The sequence below is a fragment of the Bos indicus x Bos taurus genome, chromosome 16 (genome assembly GCF_003369695.1).
Source record: "Bos indicus x Bos taurus breed Angus x Brahman F1 hybrid chromosome 16, Bos_hybrid_MaternalHap_v2.0, whole genome shotgun sequence".
Taxonomy (NCBI): Eukaryota; Metazoa; Chordata; class Mammalia; order Artiodactyla; family Bovidae; genus Bos; species Bos indicus x Bos taurus.
Window position 1 is genome coordinate 63,195,362 of NC_040091.1, and position 18,392 is coordinate 63,213,753.

Below are 18,392 nucleotides of genomic sequence, written 5' to 3' on the forward strand. Positions count from 1 at the left end.
CTAAGTGCCAAAGCAATTTTAAAACTTTAAACTAGAATACGTAAGTAGACATCTAAACAGCAGTACCCAGTAAAGATATAATGTGGCCCACACGTGTGATTTTTAATTTTCTAGCCTCATATTTTAAAAGGTGAAGAGAAATACAAAATTAGTATATCTAAAATTTTCATCATGTGGTCAATATAAAAAATTATCAAGGTTTTTTGCATTTTCTTTTTCATGTTAGATCCTCAAAAATCTATGTATTTTGCTCTTAGAGCACATCTTAGTTTAGATGAGGCATATTTCATGTCCTCAGTAGGCACAACTCTATGGGGCAACAAGTCCCAGTCCTTCTGGAAGAATTTCTTAAAACGTGAGATGCATTAGCCATGAAAGAACACTGATGTGTTCATCTAAATTAATATTAGTTATTCATTCAAAAGATACCTTAAGGAAAACCACAAGCTTGAAGATTGCAATATAGCCAACAAAGGATTAGCAATATATAAACACCTCCTGCAAATTAGTAAGAAAGTACAGATGGCTCAGGAGAGAAATTTGAAAGAGGAGTTATATTTGGCTAGTAGACATGATGTGGGGTGTTGCGTCTCATTGGTGAATAGGAAAGTACAGACTAAGACCATAAGATACTTCTCCTTCATATCCACTTGATTAATAAAATACAAGTGATGATACCAAGTATTGAAGAATATAAATGTCATCAGGATCTCTTATCCATTGCTTCTGGTGGTTTATGAACCGGTGAAATACCTTAGGAAAATATTTGAGCATTATTTCCCAAAGTTCAACATTTCACACCCTCTGAGTACAGTTCCCTACCTACACTTACTCATGGAAACTTGGATATGTACCACAGGAGGTACGCACCAGAATGTTCAGAGGGCGAAAGTTTGGAAGATTAAGATCCTGAAAACAACATCGATACCTGCAGAGGGCATCCCCGGAAATCTTCTGGTGAATTACCGGGTATATACACACATTGTGATATTTAAGTAGTTTTGTCAGACTGGTAACACACGCGGGTGAATCTTAGCAGTGCTATAGTGTGTGAAAAAGGGAATCCCAAAAGGTGACATAGAATATCGTACCTTCTCATAAAGTTAAGAATAGGGAAATTTAAAAATTCGATGTATTCATGCATATATATGTCTGTATATGTATTTAGATACACATATAGATAAGAGGAAAGTATATGAAAAGTAATAAAAGATTGAGAATGATGGATCTCTCTCTAGCTTGGGGAGGCAGAATGATGGACTTGAAGACCATAGCCAGAGAAAAGTTTGTCAGAGATCCACCTTTAATGTTGTTTGGTAGGTTGATGGAAACTCTACATTATTAAATAAGTGCCTTGATCATTATTTGTTTAAATGGACTAAGTACAACCTTTTCAACATTTTTCAGATTAGGTTTACAGGTGATTGGAAAACTGATTATAGGCTCATCGTGACTTTCTCCCTTTCTTTAAGTAAAGTTTGTGCAACTGAAAATGTAAATTTCATTGAAAATTTCCTCTCATTAAATTTTTTTCTTCTCCCTTCCCCTACCCCGATAGCACTCATTTCGAATCCCCATAACAAATAGGCTACAACTGTTGTTAAAAAGTACTGCTGCTGCGTCCCACTGTAATCCCTCATCTTACAAGCCACCTAAAAACCAAATTTCACTGATGTCTTGTGCTTATATAACTCAGAAGTCTTTTTAGGTGTATCTCATGAGCAAGGACTTGTTAATTCATTTGTTTTTCCATTTGTGTTTATGTTTTAATAGACTGACTTCCTTTTGGTAGTGCTGCGTGATGTGGTTCAGGCTTATCCTGAAGTGCGCATTGTTCTCATGTCTGCTACTATTGATACTAGCATGTTCTGTGAATATTTCTTCAATTGCCCAATCATTGAAGTTTATGGGAGGACTTTCCCGGTTCAAGGTAAATATTGTGGGAGTAGGGTGGGAGGGTGAGCGTTTTTTGTGCAGTAGTGTGTAGTTTTCCTTAATCCTAGAGATAGGAGTAATCTCAAGGATATTTAAAATAAAGTCTAAATTAGGGTATCACATACATCATAACATTCTTGGGGTTTAGTCAAGCAGTAGTGAATGATCTCAACTTGAGTTTACGTATCCAGTAAATTGTCTATCCTTAATAGCTAAACTTTTAAGATTCTGTACAGTCAAATGTAAATTACTATGGCCTATATATATTCATGGAAAATGCTGTTAAAAGTTTAAGCCGCCAGGGCCAAATTAACTAGAGAATCAATCTTTTGTAGAGCAGAGCAGGCAGATTTTGAAACAAGGTTAAGGTGAATGTTTGTCAAATTCATGCATCTCTGATTGTTAAGAACTTATTTGGAAGATTTTTATCATCACCATATTCTATGATAGTCATCTAGTAGCTTGGTTTTAAAAATGAATTACTTGGTACAGTCTAATTTGAAGACATGAAAATAAGCTAAAAAGTTTTCAGTGTACATATGGAATGATGAATAGCTGTGTCAAGATGGTAACTTTTGAAATTCAAAAGAGTAGCTCTGAAATAAAAGTCAGTGCACTCATATCTCATGAGGGTCCAGTTAGTAATTCCCAAATGGCTTTGCATGCATACTGGGATTCAGAAAATAAGTAAGTGGATGGCAGGTGGTGAGAACCAGGTTAACTGCTGCAGTGAGAGGCTATATAGGTGAGTATGAGGGAAGACGTGAATAAACTGTGGTATTGGATTACAGTTGTAGACATTTGTAAGAACTCATGTTCTAATAGAAGTAAATAAATGCAGACAAGTCTGGATCCATGAATTTGTATATTTCCTAGCTTTGTCTGCTGAATACGCCTAGAAGTAATGACATTCTAGTATGATACCCAGATCTTGTTTCCAATACCATTCTCCAGTTAAAGGAACCAGATGTCCTTAAAGAAAACTGATTCTGAGGCAGGGAATACACAAGATGAGCCTAAAACATCTTGTAGTACCAGAAAGTAAGGAAGTGCTTAAAACTGTGAAGGAGTCAGAGGGACATAGGAGTCAACTGTAAGCTCTCAGTGGCCAAAAATGGAATAGTTGGAACAGAAAAATAAAAAACATATTATTGCATTATAACCTGAAGTATAAAAATAGGTATCCATGGGGTCTCAAAGATTCAGGCATGACTGAGCAACTAAACTGAACTGATTAATTTATGCAGTGGTTGAATAAATATCTGGGTAATAAAGACACAGCTTTCATATGAAGAATTACAGAAAGAATTACGTAGATTCTGTTACTCAAAAAAGTGACTCTTTAATTCTTTGTATCTTCAGTGTACTCTGCTTAATGACTTGCTTCCAAAGAGTAACGTAGGGAAATGGGGAAACAAGTAACTTGGCAAACACTGCCTCACCATGATCAAGTTAATATCACCAGTGAGGAGTCATGTTGATATGTACCTTTGATATAATGTGATGAGAATGGTACTCTGGGGCTCTTTGGTGTAGTGGGTAAGTGTTTAGAGTATGAGACATTTCCAAAACACTTCTGGAACACTTCAGAGAACCTCAGGAGCATAATTGATCAGTAGGTGTTCCAGCCGTTGTTTGCACTAAGGTCCTTCTTTAGAGTAGTAACTGAAAGGAACCCATTTTATAAGGATGGACTATGGTTTATTATTAATTTCTGTCCACATGTAACACACCACGGGAGTATACAATATAGAGCACAGTATGCAGTCCATGATTGTTGGTGGATACCCTGACTGGCTTTGTGGGAACATGTATGTATAAGAGATACCTCACCCCCTCCTTCAAGGTTTAAGAAATGGGAACACTGAGTTTGGTTGGGAAAACAGGTTATTGCCCCTGAAATGCCTTGGTAGTTGTGAAAAATCAGATTGGAGGGCATGGAAATGATTTTGAATTGTGAATTAGAGGGTGAGTTTTAAAGACTGCTCATTCTGAAGGTTGCTGTTACTTACCCGATTATATTGTCCTGGCAGAATACTTTTTGGAAGATTGTATTCAGATGACCCACTTTGTTCCTCCACCAAAGGACAAGAAGAAGAAGGATAAGGATGATGATGGTGGTGAGGATGATGATGTAAGTGAATTTAATGAAGAATTTTCATTATGGGCAAAATTTTTATTACAGAGAATGATTTCAGTAAAAAGATAACGAGTTAACATTACAAAAAAACCTCTATAAATTAATATCTATCTTTGAATTCGCTGATGTATTTGAATTCACTGATGTATTTTACTCCAAAAAATTCCACATTCAGTGAAAAGTTTTTCATACAAGTTTTATCTCTGGCATAAAGGTTTTTTAAAAAAAGGAAAGAGGAGGATATTTAGTAACTATTTTGTATGACTTTGCTGCTCTATTTTCCATGAGCCATAGCACCTGGAAAACTGGTAGGTACAATCTTGTACCCCATCCCAGATGTACTGAGTCAAAATCCACATTTTAAGAAGATCTCCAGGAGACCCATATGTACAGTAAAGTTTTAAGAAGCAGCAGTTACAGTCCTTGGTTACACAGACTGTATGGTGATGACATTAGCACATGGAGAGAGTATTAAAGTGGGGGATCATGAGGGATTTCCTAAGAAGAAACAGGAAAGAAAAGTTGACACTTATTTCATAGTGCTTAAGAGTTGGACCAGTGATATTTTAAAATGCGTCTTAAGTCTGGAAACGTGAGCAGAATGAAGACTACACGGCAGCCAACAATGTATAATATAATAAACATAACCTCAGACTTTTTTTTTTTTGAGGATTGGTAGTTTTAATCAGACGATTTGAAGATATAAATGAATTATATTGTGAATTACGTTCTCAAATCTTCTGATGAATTAGAAAATTTATGGGGGTTGGGAATCATAACAAGTTTGTTTCTCGTTACTGAAGGTTTGGGTTATCTTTGTTTCTCAGGCACACTTTTTGGAAAATACCAACCATAGTATTTCAGATGAAGGTGATCCAATACCCTGTCTGTAGGTCTCATTTTAGAATTAAAGGACTTAATATTTAGGGTGAGATGAGTCTGGAAATTACACAGAGAAGCATTGTGTATATATAAAGTAATTATACAGTAATTGATACAAAGAGAGGATCATAGAAGCAGTTCGTTAATCGGTAAGGAAAATATTTTTGAAAAACCAAGTTTATAGTCAAAAGAGAGAAACTTGGTAGAAAGAGCCATTAGTAGTTTCAGTAGAATGAAGAGTTTGTGCTTTGAATTTTAGTCATGTCCTACGGGGCATGTTGGTCAGTGGAAAAATTCAGTAAGCCAGTATGCAGTGGTTTTACATTTTTAAAAATTAAATTTCTTCTATATGCTAAATACAACTAAACAGCTAAAGATAATAAGGATATTTAGGTGTCATTTGGACATTGAGAACACATCTGCCTAGTTGTGGGCTGTGGTAATTGAGACAGTCCAAAATATGTTTCCCTATTTTTTGCAGGCAAATTGCAACCTGATCTGTGGTGATGAATATGGTGCAGAAACAAGGATAAGCATGGCTCAACTGAATGAAAAGGAAACTCCTTTTGAACTCATTGAAGCTCTACTTCTGTACATTGAGACCCTTAATGTTCCTGGAGCGGTGTTGGTCTTTCTGCCTGGCTGGAATTTGATTTATACTATGCAGAAACATTTGGAAATGAATCCACATTTTGGTATGAGTCTTTCTTGAATTTTCAACTACTTGAGAGTGGGAAATGAATGATTTTGCTTGTTCCCTCGCCAGTATGTGAAAACAAAGTTTAATGCATCGATTTTTTATTAAAAAGTACATAATGTAGTCAGTTTTAAACTAGGCTCCTTTTTAAGACCTGAATTTTTCCATATTGTTACAGGAAGCCACCGGTATCAGATTCTACCTCTGCATTCTCAGATTCCGCGAGAGGAACAGCGCAAAGTATTTGATCCAGTACCAAGTGGAGTAACCAAGGTAACAGGGTTGCAAGTGCCTTAGATATTAAATGAGACAGACTTCAAAGAGCTATCCAAAACAGTTACTTGTAAATGATCTAAATTGAGGAAGAAAAACATAGGTCTTTTCTTCATGAATTTAGTGGTTTTTCCAGTTATCCAGTCATTGAGTGGTTTTTGTTTTTGTTTTTAAACTTTTGTAATTCTATTGTCACTTACTACATAGGCAGGTCATTCTTTTTGAGTACATAATAAAATATTTTCCTGAGTGTAATTTTTAAAATATCATTTCTTCACAGATCATTTTGTCCACAAATATTGCAGAGACAAGCATTACCATAAATGATGTTGTTTATGTCATTGACTCCTGCAAGTAAGTTCACAAGGAACCCATTGCCTGGGATATAAGAAATCTTTAGAAAGTTCTATGTAGTGTCTAAAGTCAGTTTACAGAATCAGAACACTTTAAAAGTCTATTCTCTTACCATCAAAATTACTGTGCTGTATCTCTGTATACTGAGTTACAGGCTACTGAGTGATTCTTGGTGTTGATCATCGTATCAGTTATGGTAGAAAGTGACAGAGCTTAATGTTAGCTTCTGGCTGCTTCTCACTCTTTTTATCTGCTGGTGTTTTTCTCATAAGCCATTGGGTGTTTCCATTGACCACTGCACATAGTACAATAGTGAGCTATTTGGTGTGTAAAGATAACCAATATTTAGGTTGTGACAAATGTCCTACTTGTAGGACGCTCACTTAGAATTAAGACTTCACATTTATATGAGATGGCCTGGGACACAGCCAGGGCGGCACTGTGTCACAGGTAAGGTAATACACAGAGAGGACAGAAACGGCAGAGCTTGGTTCTGTCCAGCCAGCTTGTGCAGCTTGTCTTTTCAGTATAGTCCCTAAGCCTGTCCTGGAAGTTGAAAAAGATTTGCCAGTGCCCATGTCAGGCCAACCTCAGTCATTTAGTGACAGCTGCCTGTGTGCGACATTGACAAATTCCGAGTTTGCTACAGGGCTCCAGAAGTACCTTGCTAACAACGCTTGGTGAGGTCATTAGAAGTACTACGTATTCCGGTTTAGCACATAGTCTTTAGATCATAGGTTGCCTAGCAGTTATAAACTTTGGAATAGAATTGCCTTGAATAATTAGCACTTAGTTACCTGTATGTGCCATATCCTGTTTAAATGCTATGTGTTCATTAATTCACAAAATGTTTATAAATAAAAACACTCTGAGGTAGGTGCTAGTATTATACACATTTTCAGATGAGGAAAATGAGTCACAGAAAGATTAGTAACTTGGCCAAGATCATCCAGCTGGCAAGTGGCACGTATGTGTTAAATCAGCTCATAGTAGGTTGGCAGCTTAGAGAGTGCAGGGTCAGATTCTTGGTGCTGCTCACAGACAGACATTGCAGGTAGGCCTAACTATCTGGAAGCACCTGCCACTTGGTGGAAATATAATAGCCATGTATTGATAGTCATGTGAGTTTTAGAATTAACCGCCCATTCCTATTTAGGCAAAAAGTGAAGCTGTTCACTGCTCACAACAATATGACCAATTATGCTACAGTATGGGCATCTAAAACAAACCTTGAGCAGCGGAAAGGACGAGCTGGCCGTGTGCGCCCTGGATTCTGCTTTCACCTCTGCAGCCGAGCTCGTTTTGAGAGGTAAGACCAATTCTTGAGTGAAGAAGGAAGATTTTCTTTCAGCCTTTTTACACACACAGCCCCTCCCCACACCTCTGCCCTGACATAACTTAATGAACTCAGTACATAGTGCTTTCAGTTAAGTTCATTGCAGGAAACTTAGCTTAGATGTAAGATTATGGTGAGAATGAGATGAAATTAGAAATTATCCACAGTGGCATATTTGATACTGGTATACTTTTTATTGATAATCTTTTAAAAGCATGATGTGTTTTCCCCACCAAAAAAAAAAAAAAAGGATATATGTGCATTATTCTGGCACCACATAGGGAGTACTGATATTTATGAAATGATTAGCTTTCTGGAAAAATATGTTAAAATATGCGTTTATAGACCCCACAACCACCCAGCACATCACCTCTGTCATATGACCTGCCTCGTGTGTGAGAGAGAGAGGGTGTTGTTCACCTAAGGAAGCCAGAGTCTGAGGAGCTTAGCAGACCTCTCCAGTGCTGAAATCCAAGTCTGTCAGTGCCTTGTCCATTTCCCATTTATACCACAAGGCCTTTTGGGGAATGTTAGTGGATGAGACCAGGTGCTTTAATATACTTCTCTGGGCATAAGCACACCATCTTCTCAGATTGTTGGCTCTCCAAATCAAGTTGTATTCCCTGTGTGCCTCCCCACAACGCCCCCCTTCCCAATTTTTTTAAATAAAAAAAGTACTGGCCTTGAATTATAGACTTAAGGTATCTATTTAGTTGTATGTTTTCTGGAAATCAGTGTGGTGTACGTTAGGTTTAACAAGTTGATAATAAAGGTAAGTTAGGGGTGTGTGTGTATTTACCACAATGAAGAATTGTGGGCCAGACTAATTTAGGTCTAGATGTATATAACACTGAATAAAAATCAGAGCTTTGATTTGTTTTTATACTGGTAGCATGGCTCCCTAGTAATTGTAAATGTAGGTTTATTTGAGCATCAGAAATTAATGCAGGCAACTGGCTGCAACATGATACTTAGTTCTTTTTAAAGGTTGGATTCTCCCTTGAACTGAAGAAACATCTTGGAGTAAAATCAGCTCACAGCTAGTAACAGCATGAATAGATTGAGATTTTTGTTCTTTTTTTCTGTAAGATAAAGTATAGGTATGCTATATGCGTTTATGTAAACCTGATTTAAGCTGGTCTAAGTCTTGCCAGAAATGTTTGCATTCACCTCCAGATGGTCCCTCTGAATCTTCGTTACAAGTAGTTCATATAGAATAAGCATGAATTAGAAATGTAGAGACCTGCATTTTGATATTATTTGTACCTATTCACACTCTTGAGGTCTTTATTTCCCCATTCTACAAAATGAGATTAAGTTACTTAACCTTTTTGTGTCTCTTTCCTCAGTGGGGGAAAAAAGGTAATATAATGCTAACTCCATAGGATTTGTTTGAGAATTAAGTATGTCAGTAATGGAAAGTATTGAGAACAGTGCTCGGCACACAGTAAACTCTCAGTAAATACTATTGTTAATTTATTTGTGTAGTTTTTATTAATAAAATTGTAAAAGGGAAGAGAGTCTTTATAGTAAATATAAGTGTTCTTCGGTAATTGTGGAAGGATGAGGGAAGGGCCTGATAGCTCTCTGCAAGGTTTTTGCTAATTAAACACGTGTGTACACAAAAGAAGATGGTTATTTTATGCTTATTTTCTCTTAGACTTGAAACCCACATGACACCAGAGATGTTCCGAACACCATTGCATGAAATTGCTTTGAGCATAAAACTTCTGCGTCTGGGAGGAATTGGCCAGTTTCTGGCCAAGGCAATTGAACCTCCGCCTTTGGATGCTGTGATTGAAGCGGAGCACACACTTAGAGGTACCCACAAATACAGGTCTGCCTAGTTCATGTCAATTATACCATCTGTCTTGTCCTGATAAATAACACTTCACAAAGGAGTCAAGAAGAGGATACAGTCCACAGGACTGTGATAGTAAAACTTCCAATGTTGCTTAATGTACTTAGTATGATCAGTATATAAAATGAGCAATATAAGGTAAGAAAGGGGTAGTAATATGAATCTCATTTGGGGAAAAAAATGGAGAAAAGGTAGATGTTATTTCTTAACCAATATTTAAGATCAGACTGAATTATTCATGATGCCCACAGCATTTTATGTACATCTCTTAGAACCTCTTTGTTTTCTAATCACACTTAGAGAAACAGTATATAGTGGAAAAAAATAAGAACATTGGAGTCAATTTGAATTTTTAATCTCATGCTCATCTGCTATGTGAACTTCAGAAATTTATTCTCCAGGTTTCATTTCTTTCTAAAAATTATTAACAGATGGTGTCAGACTTGTTACAGCATGTTTTATGCACCTGTTATAGTTATTACTGTACTTACAGACTTCTCATGGACGGTACTCAGCTTTATAGCCTACAGGGCCTAATTCTAGTGCTTTCTTCATTAATCTTGCTCTGTTTTTGAGTGAACAGAATTGTTGATATGGGCATAATGCTGGCAGTTGGCTTGACAAATGATGAAAACTTGAGTCAGTATCTAAGTTTACAGAAACTTAATCTGTAAAGTTAAGTTTCATCTTCGCCGCCGGGGTTGAAGGGGTGTTCCTTACTGTTTCTGCTCACAAAGAAATCTCTCCCCGCAGAGCTTGATGCGTTAGATGCCAATGATGAGTTGACTCCTCTAGGACGAATCCTGGCTAAACTCCCCATTGAGCCTCGTTTTGGCAAAATGATGATAATGGGATGTATTTTCTAGTAAGTGCTTTGTTTTATTGCTTACAACTAAATGGTAAAACAGTTTCAGAATTTCATCCCCCTCCCAGTAAAAACAGGATGGGCCCAAATAGAAGAAAAAGCTTAAATATTCCTCAGTAGAGAAGTGGCATACTTCAGATACTGAGGAAAGTGTGAAATGAGAAGAGACTGTTTTAGTAGATGGATACCTGGGCCTAATTTGTTGAGACAAAGAGCACAGATTTATCAAGAGAAGTGCATTTCCTCTAGGAGGTTAAGCAGCTGTCCAAGAAAGAGAAAGTTTTGAAGATTAAGAGATTTAGTAAAATGAGGGAGAATGGGAAAGGAAAATAGAATACTTAGTCAATTTATGGTAAATAAGCATCCATTAACATCAAAGTTCATTATGTTTTTTTCTTCTGGAGAGCAGCTGTAAAGTTCTTTGTTAAACCAATTTCAGTACTAAAAAAGCAATATGATAGCTGATACCCTGATCCACAATTGACTGTACTGCGCGAGTTGCTGGAACAAGAATGTGGTTTAGACTGGTTTTCTCGTCTCTTTCAGCGTGGGAGACGCTATTTGTACCATCTCTGCCGCCACCTGCTTTCCAGAGCCGTTCATCAGTGAAGGAAAGCGACTGGGTTATATCCATCGAAATTTTGCTGGAAACAGATTTTCTGATCATGTGGCCCTTTTATCAGTATTCCAGGCTTGGGATGATGCTAGGTATGGGCTTGAAAGACAAAGATTTGTAAGATTGAATGAACTGTCTAGTTTGTAATCTGTATCTAGTTCTTTAGGCTTTGAGCATAACTTCTTAACCTGTTTGTTTAGAATGGGCGGAGAAGAAGCAGAGATACGTTTCTGTGAGCACAAAAGACTCAATATGGCAACACTAAGAATGACCTGGGAAGCCAAAGTTCAGCTCAAAGAGATTCTGATTAATTCTGGATTTCCAGAAGGTAAGATTCTCATATCTAAAGTACCTTATTAATATTATATATTCACATTGACAGTCCAGTATATTTTAGCTTTAAACATAAGGCTTTTGCTTTTTTTTGTATTCCTAGCTGTTTCTTAAGTTTTTTGAACTCTGGTGATAATCAGTTTTTCACATTAATTGAATTTTTTTTAAGGCTGCAAAAGGTTATAATGTTCAAATCACAGTTTTGTACAAAGATGATTAATAGATGTTTTGAGAATTGTGCTGCTTTGGGAGGTTTTATTTTTATTGGATTATAGTTGATTTACAGTGTTGTGTTAGGTTCTGCTGTACAGCAAAGTGAATCCGTTACACATTAGTCTTTTTTAGATGGAAGGGTGTGCTTTTATTTCTAATCCATTTACCTTGTGAAAAACATAGGCCTAGCTTTTTGCACTTCTAGAATGAGCAGTTTGTTGAATTGACCTCAGGTAGTGGTTTGTGCTGATCTGTTCATTCTTAGATGTGAAATAAGCTCTATTGCATTAAATTTTAATTGGCTTTGAGTAAGTTTTAATGGACAGCTAATCATAGAGGACTTTGATATATGATATTGGAATAGTAATCCAACTGTTCATTTCTTGTGTGAATTTGGACTATTGTACTTTTCCAACTAGATTGAGACAGAGTTAATTTTCTGAAACTTCGAGAATTGGAACACATAACCAGAAACAGCTAGTTGAGAGACAGAAGGACTACCTTCTGGGCCATATCTAAATAATTAAACATTTTTCTTCTGTTGTAAACTGACTAAATTTGTACTTTGAAAAATCAAAGGAAAATAGGACATTTTTGTATGATAGACTCTTTATAAAATTCCTGAGATGCAGATATGACCCCCATATGAGGCACCTGGCACAGAGGTTTAAATTACTTGTCCACACTCATTCAGTTCAGAAGTTTATAAGACTGGTATACAAGCTTTTGGGGACAAAGTTTATCCATACTCTTACCGTGATACTTTCCATGTGATGGGCTGGGCATAAAGCATTGTTGGGGTGAAAACATCAGTGTTTTTCTAGTGTGTTGCTCTTGGTCATCATTTCATCTTCTGCAGAAGGAACAGCTTTTTAAGAGCAGCAGGTGGAATACTGGTCATACCAGTCTATCTCTAATCTGAGAGGAGATGGTTAATTGGGGTATTTGTTTTTAAGTACTTCAAGCTTACGTTGTGTCTACAAAAGAAAACAGACGTTTTAATTTTACTAAAATGGTGAAGACTCAGCAGAATTTCTCCTTGCATTAATCTGAGTGCAAAAATGCTAAGAACAGAGACAGTTAAATGGGTTATTTGAAAAAGAGAATGAGGGAGGAGTTAATTCTTACAATTGTCATTTAATTTTGGTAAATTCAGTGTTAGAATTAGCCAGATACTTGATTATTTTTTTTAATCTCCTTTCTCTTAACAGAGTGTTTACTGACACAAGTGTTTACTAACACTGGACCAGACAATAATCTGGATGTTGTTATCTCTCTCCTGGCCTTTGGTGTATACCCCAATGTGTGTTACCATAAGGAAAAGAGAAAGATTCTCACCACTGAAGGGCGTAACGCACTTATCCACAAGTCATCTGTTAATTGTCCTTTTAGCAGCCAAGACATGAAGTACCCATCTCCCTTCTTTGTATTTGGTGAAAAGGTAAGAAAAGAGAGGTTTAGAAAACTTTTACATTTAAAATCCAGATTACTTTATTAATGTGTAGTGGGAACATGAGTTTTAGTTCATTTATTAGTATATGGTAGTTGACTGACAGTTGGAATGTTAACTTTCTCCTCTTGCCTCTTTACCTTCAGATTCGAACCCGGGCCATCTCTGCTAAAGGCATGACCTTAGTCACCCCCTTGCAGCTGCTTCTCTTTGCCTCCAAGAAAGTTCAGTCTGATGGACAGCTTGTGCTTGTAGACGACTGGTATGGATTTTCAGATGTGAACTCACCTGAATTCTTAGAATTGAAATGTAGTGGAATTCAGCTGCTAATCTATTTGTGAAATATGGCAAAATTCAATGGCATAAACAATGTGTTTTATAGCACTGTCTTTTGAAGAGTAGTATATCCTAGGCTTATGATTTGTGAAGTTAAATTGATTATACTTGCAGAGGCAGATGCATTAAGTCAGGGGTGCCCACCCTCTGGGATCCAGTGCCTGGTGATCTGAGGTGGAGCTGATGTCGTAATAACAGAAATTCAGTGCACAGTAAATGTAATGCACTTGAATCTTCCCAAACTATGCCACTACCACCCCAGTCTGTGGGAAAAGTGTCTTCCACAAAAATCGATTCCTGGTGCCAGAGAGGTTGGGGACTGCTGCATTATTCACTGGAGCCCCATCCACTGCCGTGAATACCACACTAAGGAGTTAGAATCTAATTGGAATTCGGATGCCTCTTTGTTATGTACACTTCATATTGCTTAGAGACTAGTGGTGTCTGTGTAGTAACCACTTGGCAGAATTGAACAGAGCTTAATGGTTAGTAGGCTCAGTCATATTCATGAAAATTTACAGAACTCTGAGTCTCGTATTGCATTCTTTTATTGGAGGCTGAAGTGATCTATATTGCTAAGAGTACTTCGCTTGGTAGACTTCATGGTTCACAACTCCTGCCAGTAGCTAGCAGTGAAATTTAAGAAGTTGGTTTAGCTTATTGTTACTCTTCATACCTGTGTTTGCTAAATCTAGGGCCATTACATTTGTTGAAAGTATTGTTACTTGGGAAAGAAGTTAAATTTATCCCATCACTTGCCATGGGTGAAACTGGGAGATAATAGTCCTTTTCTGTGGGTACCTCCTCTCATTTTTAATCATTTTCCCCTAATTTAGGATCAGACTGCAAATATCTCATGAAGCTGCTGCCTGTATCACTGCTCTTCGAGCAGCCATGGAGGCTCTGGTTGTTGAAGTAACCAAACAGCCTGGTATCATCAGCCAGTTGGATCCTGTTAATGAACGTATGCTGAACACAATCCGCCAGATCTCTCGGCCCTCAGCTGCTGGTATCAACCTTATGATAGGCACTACACGGTGGGTACCACAGTAACTTTTCTTTGAACTAAGCAGAAGAGACAGTAATCTTACTCTACATTTAGTTTATGGAGGCCTTGTTATTTAAGTTAAAATTCTGTACACATTCTAAATGAAGTTTAGTTCTGGTTAACACATTCAGAGAAAGAGTGTTAATGATATGTTACACCAGTGCATGCTAGAGATAGAAAGAGACCTTGGAAGTACATATAGAGTCCAGGGTAGGTCCCATGACAGGAAAAAAAGGAAAAATGATGAGGGGTTACATTGCTGCTGCTTCAAATGAAAAGCATCAGAGTTTAATCTTTAAAATGTTTTATTTGCTTCAGTTTTTTTCACCTTTAAAAATTTTCTTTGCCCAGTGCTTTTTACTCTCAAAATTTTTGATACCTGTAGAAAAGGCAGAACAGTAGTTAAAGTCTGTTAACTTAGGTTTCAGTGATTGTCAGCCATTTGTGATTCAGTTGCAGGTGTTAACGACATTTTACATCAGTATGCTTCATGTATCTTTTAAGAACATGGCTACAAGTCACATCCCCAAAATGTGTTAAAATAACAATATCTAATATACAGTCATTAAAATTTGTCATTCAAAAATATTTTGCAATCTCCACATCAAAAATCACTTAACTGCATTTGGTTTTAAAGTGTTAACTTACTATACAGAAATGCTGTGTGCTTTATGGATTCTGGCATTCCATTTTGATTCGTACTGAGTTAACTTTTCCTTTGAATTAATCAGACATAGTACTTAGGGTGTGGCACACTGTGCTAAGTGCTTTTCCCATATTAGCTTGTTTTAATACTTAATCCACCTGTGATGTAGGTAGATCATTATCCCTTTTAATATAAATGAATAAACTAAGCACAGGGAAGTTAAAACCCAGATCATCCAGCTAGTGAATGGTAGAGTTGGATTCTCAGGCAGACAGGAAGGCTCCTGAAACGGTGCTCTCATAACTGTGGTCTCCCCACAAGGTCAGTTGTACAGAATAATTGAGAAAGAATCTTCAGAAAGAAAGATGGAAAATACATGTCCCAGGCATGGTATAAGTGCAGTACTCATAGATGTTTAGGAGATATAACTTTTGTCAGGAAGGGGTGGTGATCAAGAAGGCTTCGCATGCAAGCTGCTCTGTGAAGGACAAAAGGCCAGGAACTAGTAAGGATGGGATAGAAATAAAGAGGTTATGTTGTGTGAATAAAATGGTGGTCTGAATTACAGGGGAATTGAAAAGTAACTAGATTAGAAAGATTTGCGATGGAGTCAGTAAGTATTGGTGATGGATTAAAATGGGGAGAGCAGTGTAGTGAGGGAATGAAGACAGATCCCACCATGTTTCTGGCATGGACAGCAGCTGAGTTGGTAATGCTAGTGTCTAAAAAGCTGCACAGGAGGAGTGAGCAGATTGGGATATGTTAAATTGACATTTTGGTGAGACATGTTGATGCTCTGCAGTTTTTCATTACCCTCCTTTCTTTGCCATATGAAGCCAATTTAGATGTAAGTAAATTACCCAAAGGCATTTTGCAAAGACATTTTTCAGAGTTAATACAGGAAAATATTTTGTGGTAAAGGTCAAATGATTTATTGCCAGGTCAAATTATTACTTTCTTAGAATGCCATATATTTGAGATGAGTGAAAGTTGTAAACACATGCCAAAATTTTAGGATTTTTAGAATGAACCAGTAAGAACTTCAGAAAAACAGATATTTACAGATATGCCTCCTCTTGTGTCTATCTTGGAGTTTAGTAGATTTATTTCATTTCAGCTTAATTGGTGCATTTGGCTGTATTCCCTTTGTGTACTAAATATTCAAATATGACTAAATGTTAATATTTTGTGACTAGTTAAGAAGTATTCAGGATGCTTTACTAAAGAGGTGGTTTTGTGCTTTTCCTAGGTATGGAGATGGTCCCCGTCCTCCCAAGATGGCTCGTTATGACAATGGAAGTGGATATAGAAGGGGAGGTTCTAGTTACAGCGGTGGGGGCTATGGTCTTGGAGGCTATGGCACTGGAGGCTACGGAGGTGGTGGAGGCTATGGTGGTAGAGGAGGCTACAGTGGCGGTGGCTATGGGGGTGGCTCCAACTCCTTTCGGGGAAGCTATGTTGGAGGTGGTGGTGGTGTTGGTGGCGGCGGTGGCGGTTTCAGAGGGCTTTCCCGAGGTGGCTATAGAGGTATGTCAGGAGGGGACTACAGAGGGGAGAGTGGAGGAGGATACCGAGGATCTGGAGGGTTCCAGCGAGGAGGTGGCAGAGGGGGCTATGGGGGTGGTTACTTTGGACAAGGAAGAGGAGGTGGAGGCTATTAAAGTTGAGTTATGTCAGTGTCTATGCGTAGACAGTTGAATAAAAAAGCATGCTACCCATTTTCTCAAGTTATTTGCTGCCAGTAAGTAAACCCATTTTCCACCTGTTCTGTAGTTCATTGTAGCTTAAACTACTAGACATTTAGTTATATTAGTGATTTTGTTTATATTATGTAAAATATAATCTATAATAAAGGTACCACAGTTTGTATTTTTTTTCTTTCAGGAGTTGAGAACTGTCTTTAAAATACTTGATATTTTCTTGACTTTAGTTTAATACAATAGAAAATAAAGTATTACATTGAATACTGGCCATGTATAGTTAATTGTTGATCTTACACATTAGAATAATTTTACAATGCCAGTTAATTACATTCATTAGTTTTAAATGTCAGGGGGAAAACTACTTCATTTCATAACTATACCAACTGATGTCATTACCTACAGTAGTTAGAATAAATAGCTTTGGAATGCTGTTGTTACTCTTGAATTAAATACTGGCTGGTACCCAATTGACCTGAATCTCTGTACCTGAATAAAACTTTTGACCTAGGACTGAGTATTTTTACTTTTTTCCAGGCTTTGTCTTTGAAAAATCTAAGACCAAGGTCAGCATTCTCTTTTTTCATGGTTAGTAGTTTCCAGTATTAAAATTAATTTTAAAGTTTAAAAATTAATCCAAAAAACTAAGGTAAGCGAAGCTTCACCAGTGCATAATGTTTAGGTGTTTGACAAATAACATTAACATGTATTTCAAAGGATATTTGTTAAGCTAGGTTATTTTATTGGAGACATTTATACACTTAGTATATACTTTGTTTCCAGTGAATTTTCACATTTCTCATTTCAGTAGCACAGTATAGTATAGTAGAGATTACAGAGTTTTTCCATTAGAACAGAGTTCATATCTTAATGCCGCTGACATGTGAACGATCTTGGACAACTTATATTTTGTCTTAGGGGCGTTTTCAAAATCCTCTTCTCGTGGATTACCCTCAACAGTTAACTGCTGATAAGTCCAATTTATTTATAGACTCTCAAATCTGTATCTCCAGCTGAGATTTTCTTTCTGTGCATCAGACCTTTGTAAAAAAAACTGCTTATTGAACAATAAATTGCTGTCCAGAAACAAAACTTTCCAAACTGAAGAAAAACCCCAAATTCACTGCATCTTGTGTATCTCACAAAGAATAAATTAGCAACTGCTTGTACCTTGTGCTGCTGAGGAGTCCTTTCAGTCCTTTGGTTTGTAGCCACCTGCCACTTTTACTACTTCTAATAAATTGACAAGAGACTCCAGTATTATGGTTCCCATTCTGTTCTTTAGTTTGGCTGAGAGTTCACCATAGCTGCTACTGGCATTGCAGTGGAGCAAAGAAAACCCCTTACCAAAAAAGGGGTTCTAATTCATCCCTTTTCCTTGTACACCACCACCACTCTTTTCATCTTGATTTGTCCAGTCTTCACCTCCAAAATCCTAACCTTTCCACCCCCAGCAACTATGATGAAATATCCTTAACAGTCCTGCATTGTTTCTCTGCATAAGCAGAGAGTAAACCTCATTTCTCTGCATAAGCAGAGACCCACTGGTAGCATTCCTTTAAAACAGTTAACATTATTACCTGCAGTGCGCAGTACGGTTTGGAATACAATGGTTACTAGGACCCAATGCCTGTACTCCAAAACTAGTAGGCCAGCCAGGTATGTGCACAACAGGGGAAGACAGAGCAAAAAAAACAGAACCACTTC

General features: G+C 37.3%; 1 protein-coding gene across 2 annotated transcripts in view; it reads left to right on the forward strand.

The window, feature by feature from the left end:
- Positions 1-17,198, forward strand: part of DHX9 (DExH-box helicase 9) — a 41,293-nt gene extending 24,095 nt beyond the window's left edge. The window contains exons 15-28 of one of the 2 annotated variants that reach the window (XM_027565524.1): positions 1,774-1,930; positions 3,969-4,069; positions 5,439-5,652; positions 5,833-5,927; positions 6,208-6,281; positions 7,438-7,590; positions 9,278-9,438; positions 10,232-10,343; positions 10,890-11,051; positions 11,160-11,287; positions 12,717-12,946; positions 13,102-13,217; positions 14,128-14,328; positions 16,235-17,198. In XM_027565524.1, the coding sequence (XP_027421325.1) occupies positions 1,774-1,930; positions 3,969-4,069; positions 5,439-5,652; positions 5,833-5,927; positions 6,208-6,281; positions 7,438-7,590; positions 9,278-9,438; positions 10,232-10,343; positions 10,890-11,051; positions 11,160-11,287; positions 12,717-12,946; positions 13,102-13,217; positions 14,128-14,328; positions 16,235-16,646 (2,316 nt within the window). In that variant the 3' untranslated portion in view covers positions 16,647-17,198. The remainder of the gene's footprint in view (positions 1-1,773; positions 1,931-3,968; positions 4,070-5,438; positions 5,653-5,832; positions 5,928-6,207; positions 6,282-7,437; positions 7,591-9,277; positions 9,439-10,231; positions 10,344-10,889; positions 11,052-11,159; positions 11,288-12,716; positions 12,947-13,101; positions 13,218-14,127; positions 14,329-16,234) is intronic. The other variant, XM_027565525.1, reaches the window with a different exon arrangement.
- The last annotated feature ends 1,194 nt before the right edge of the window (positions 17,199-18,392 follow it).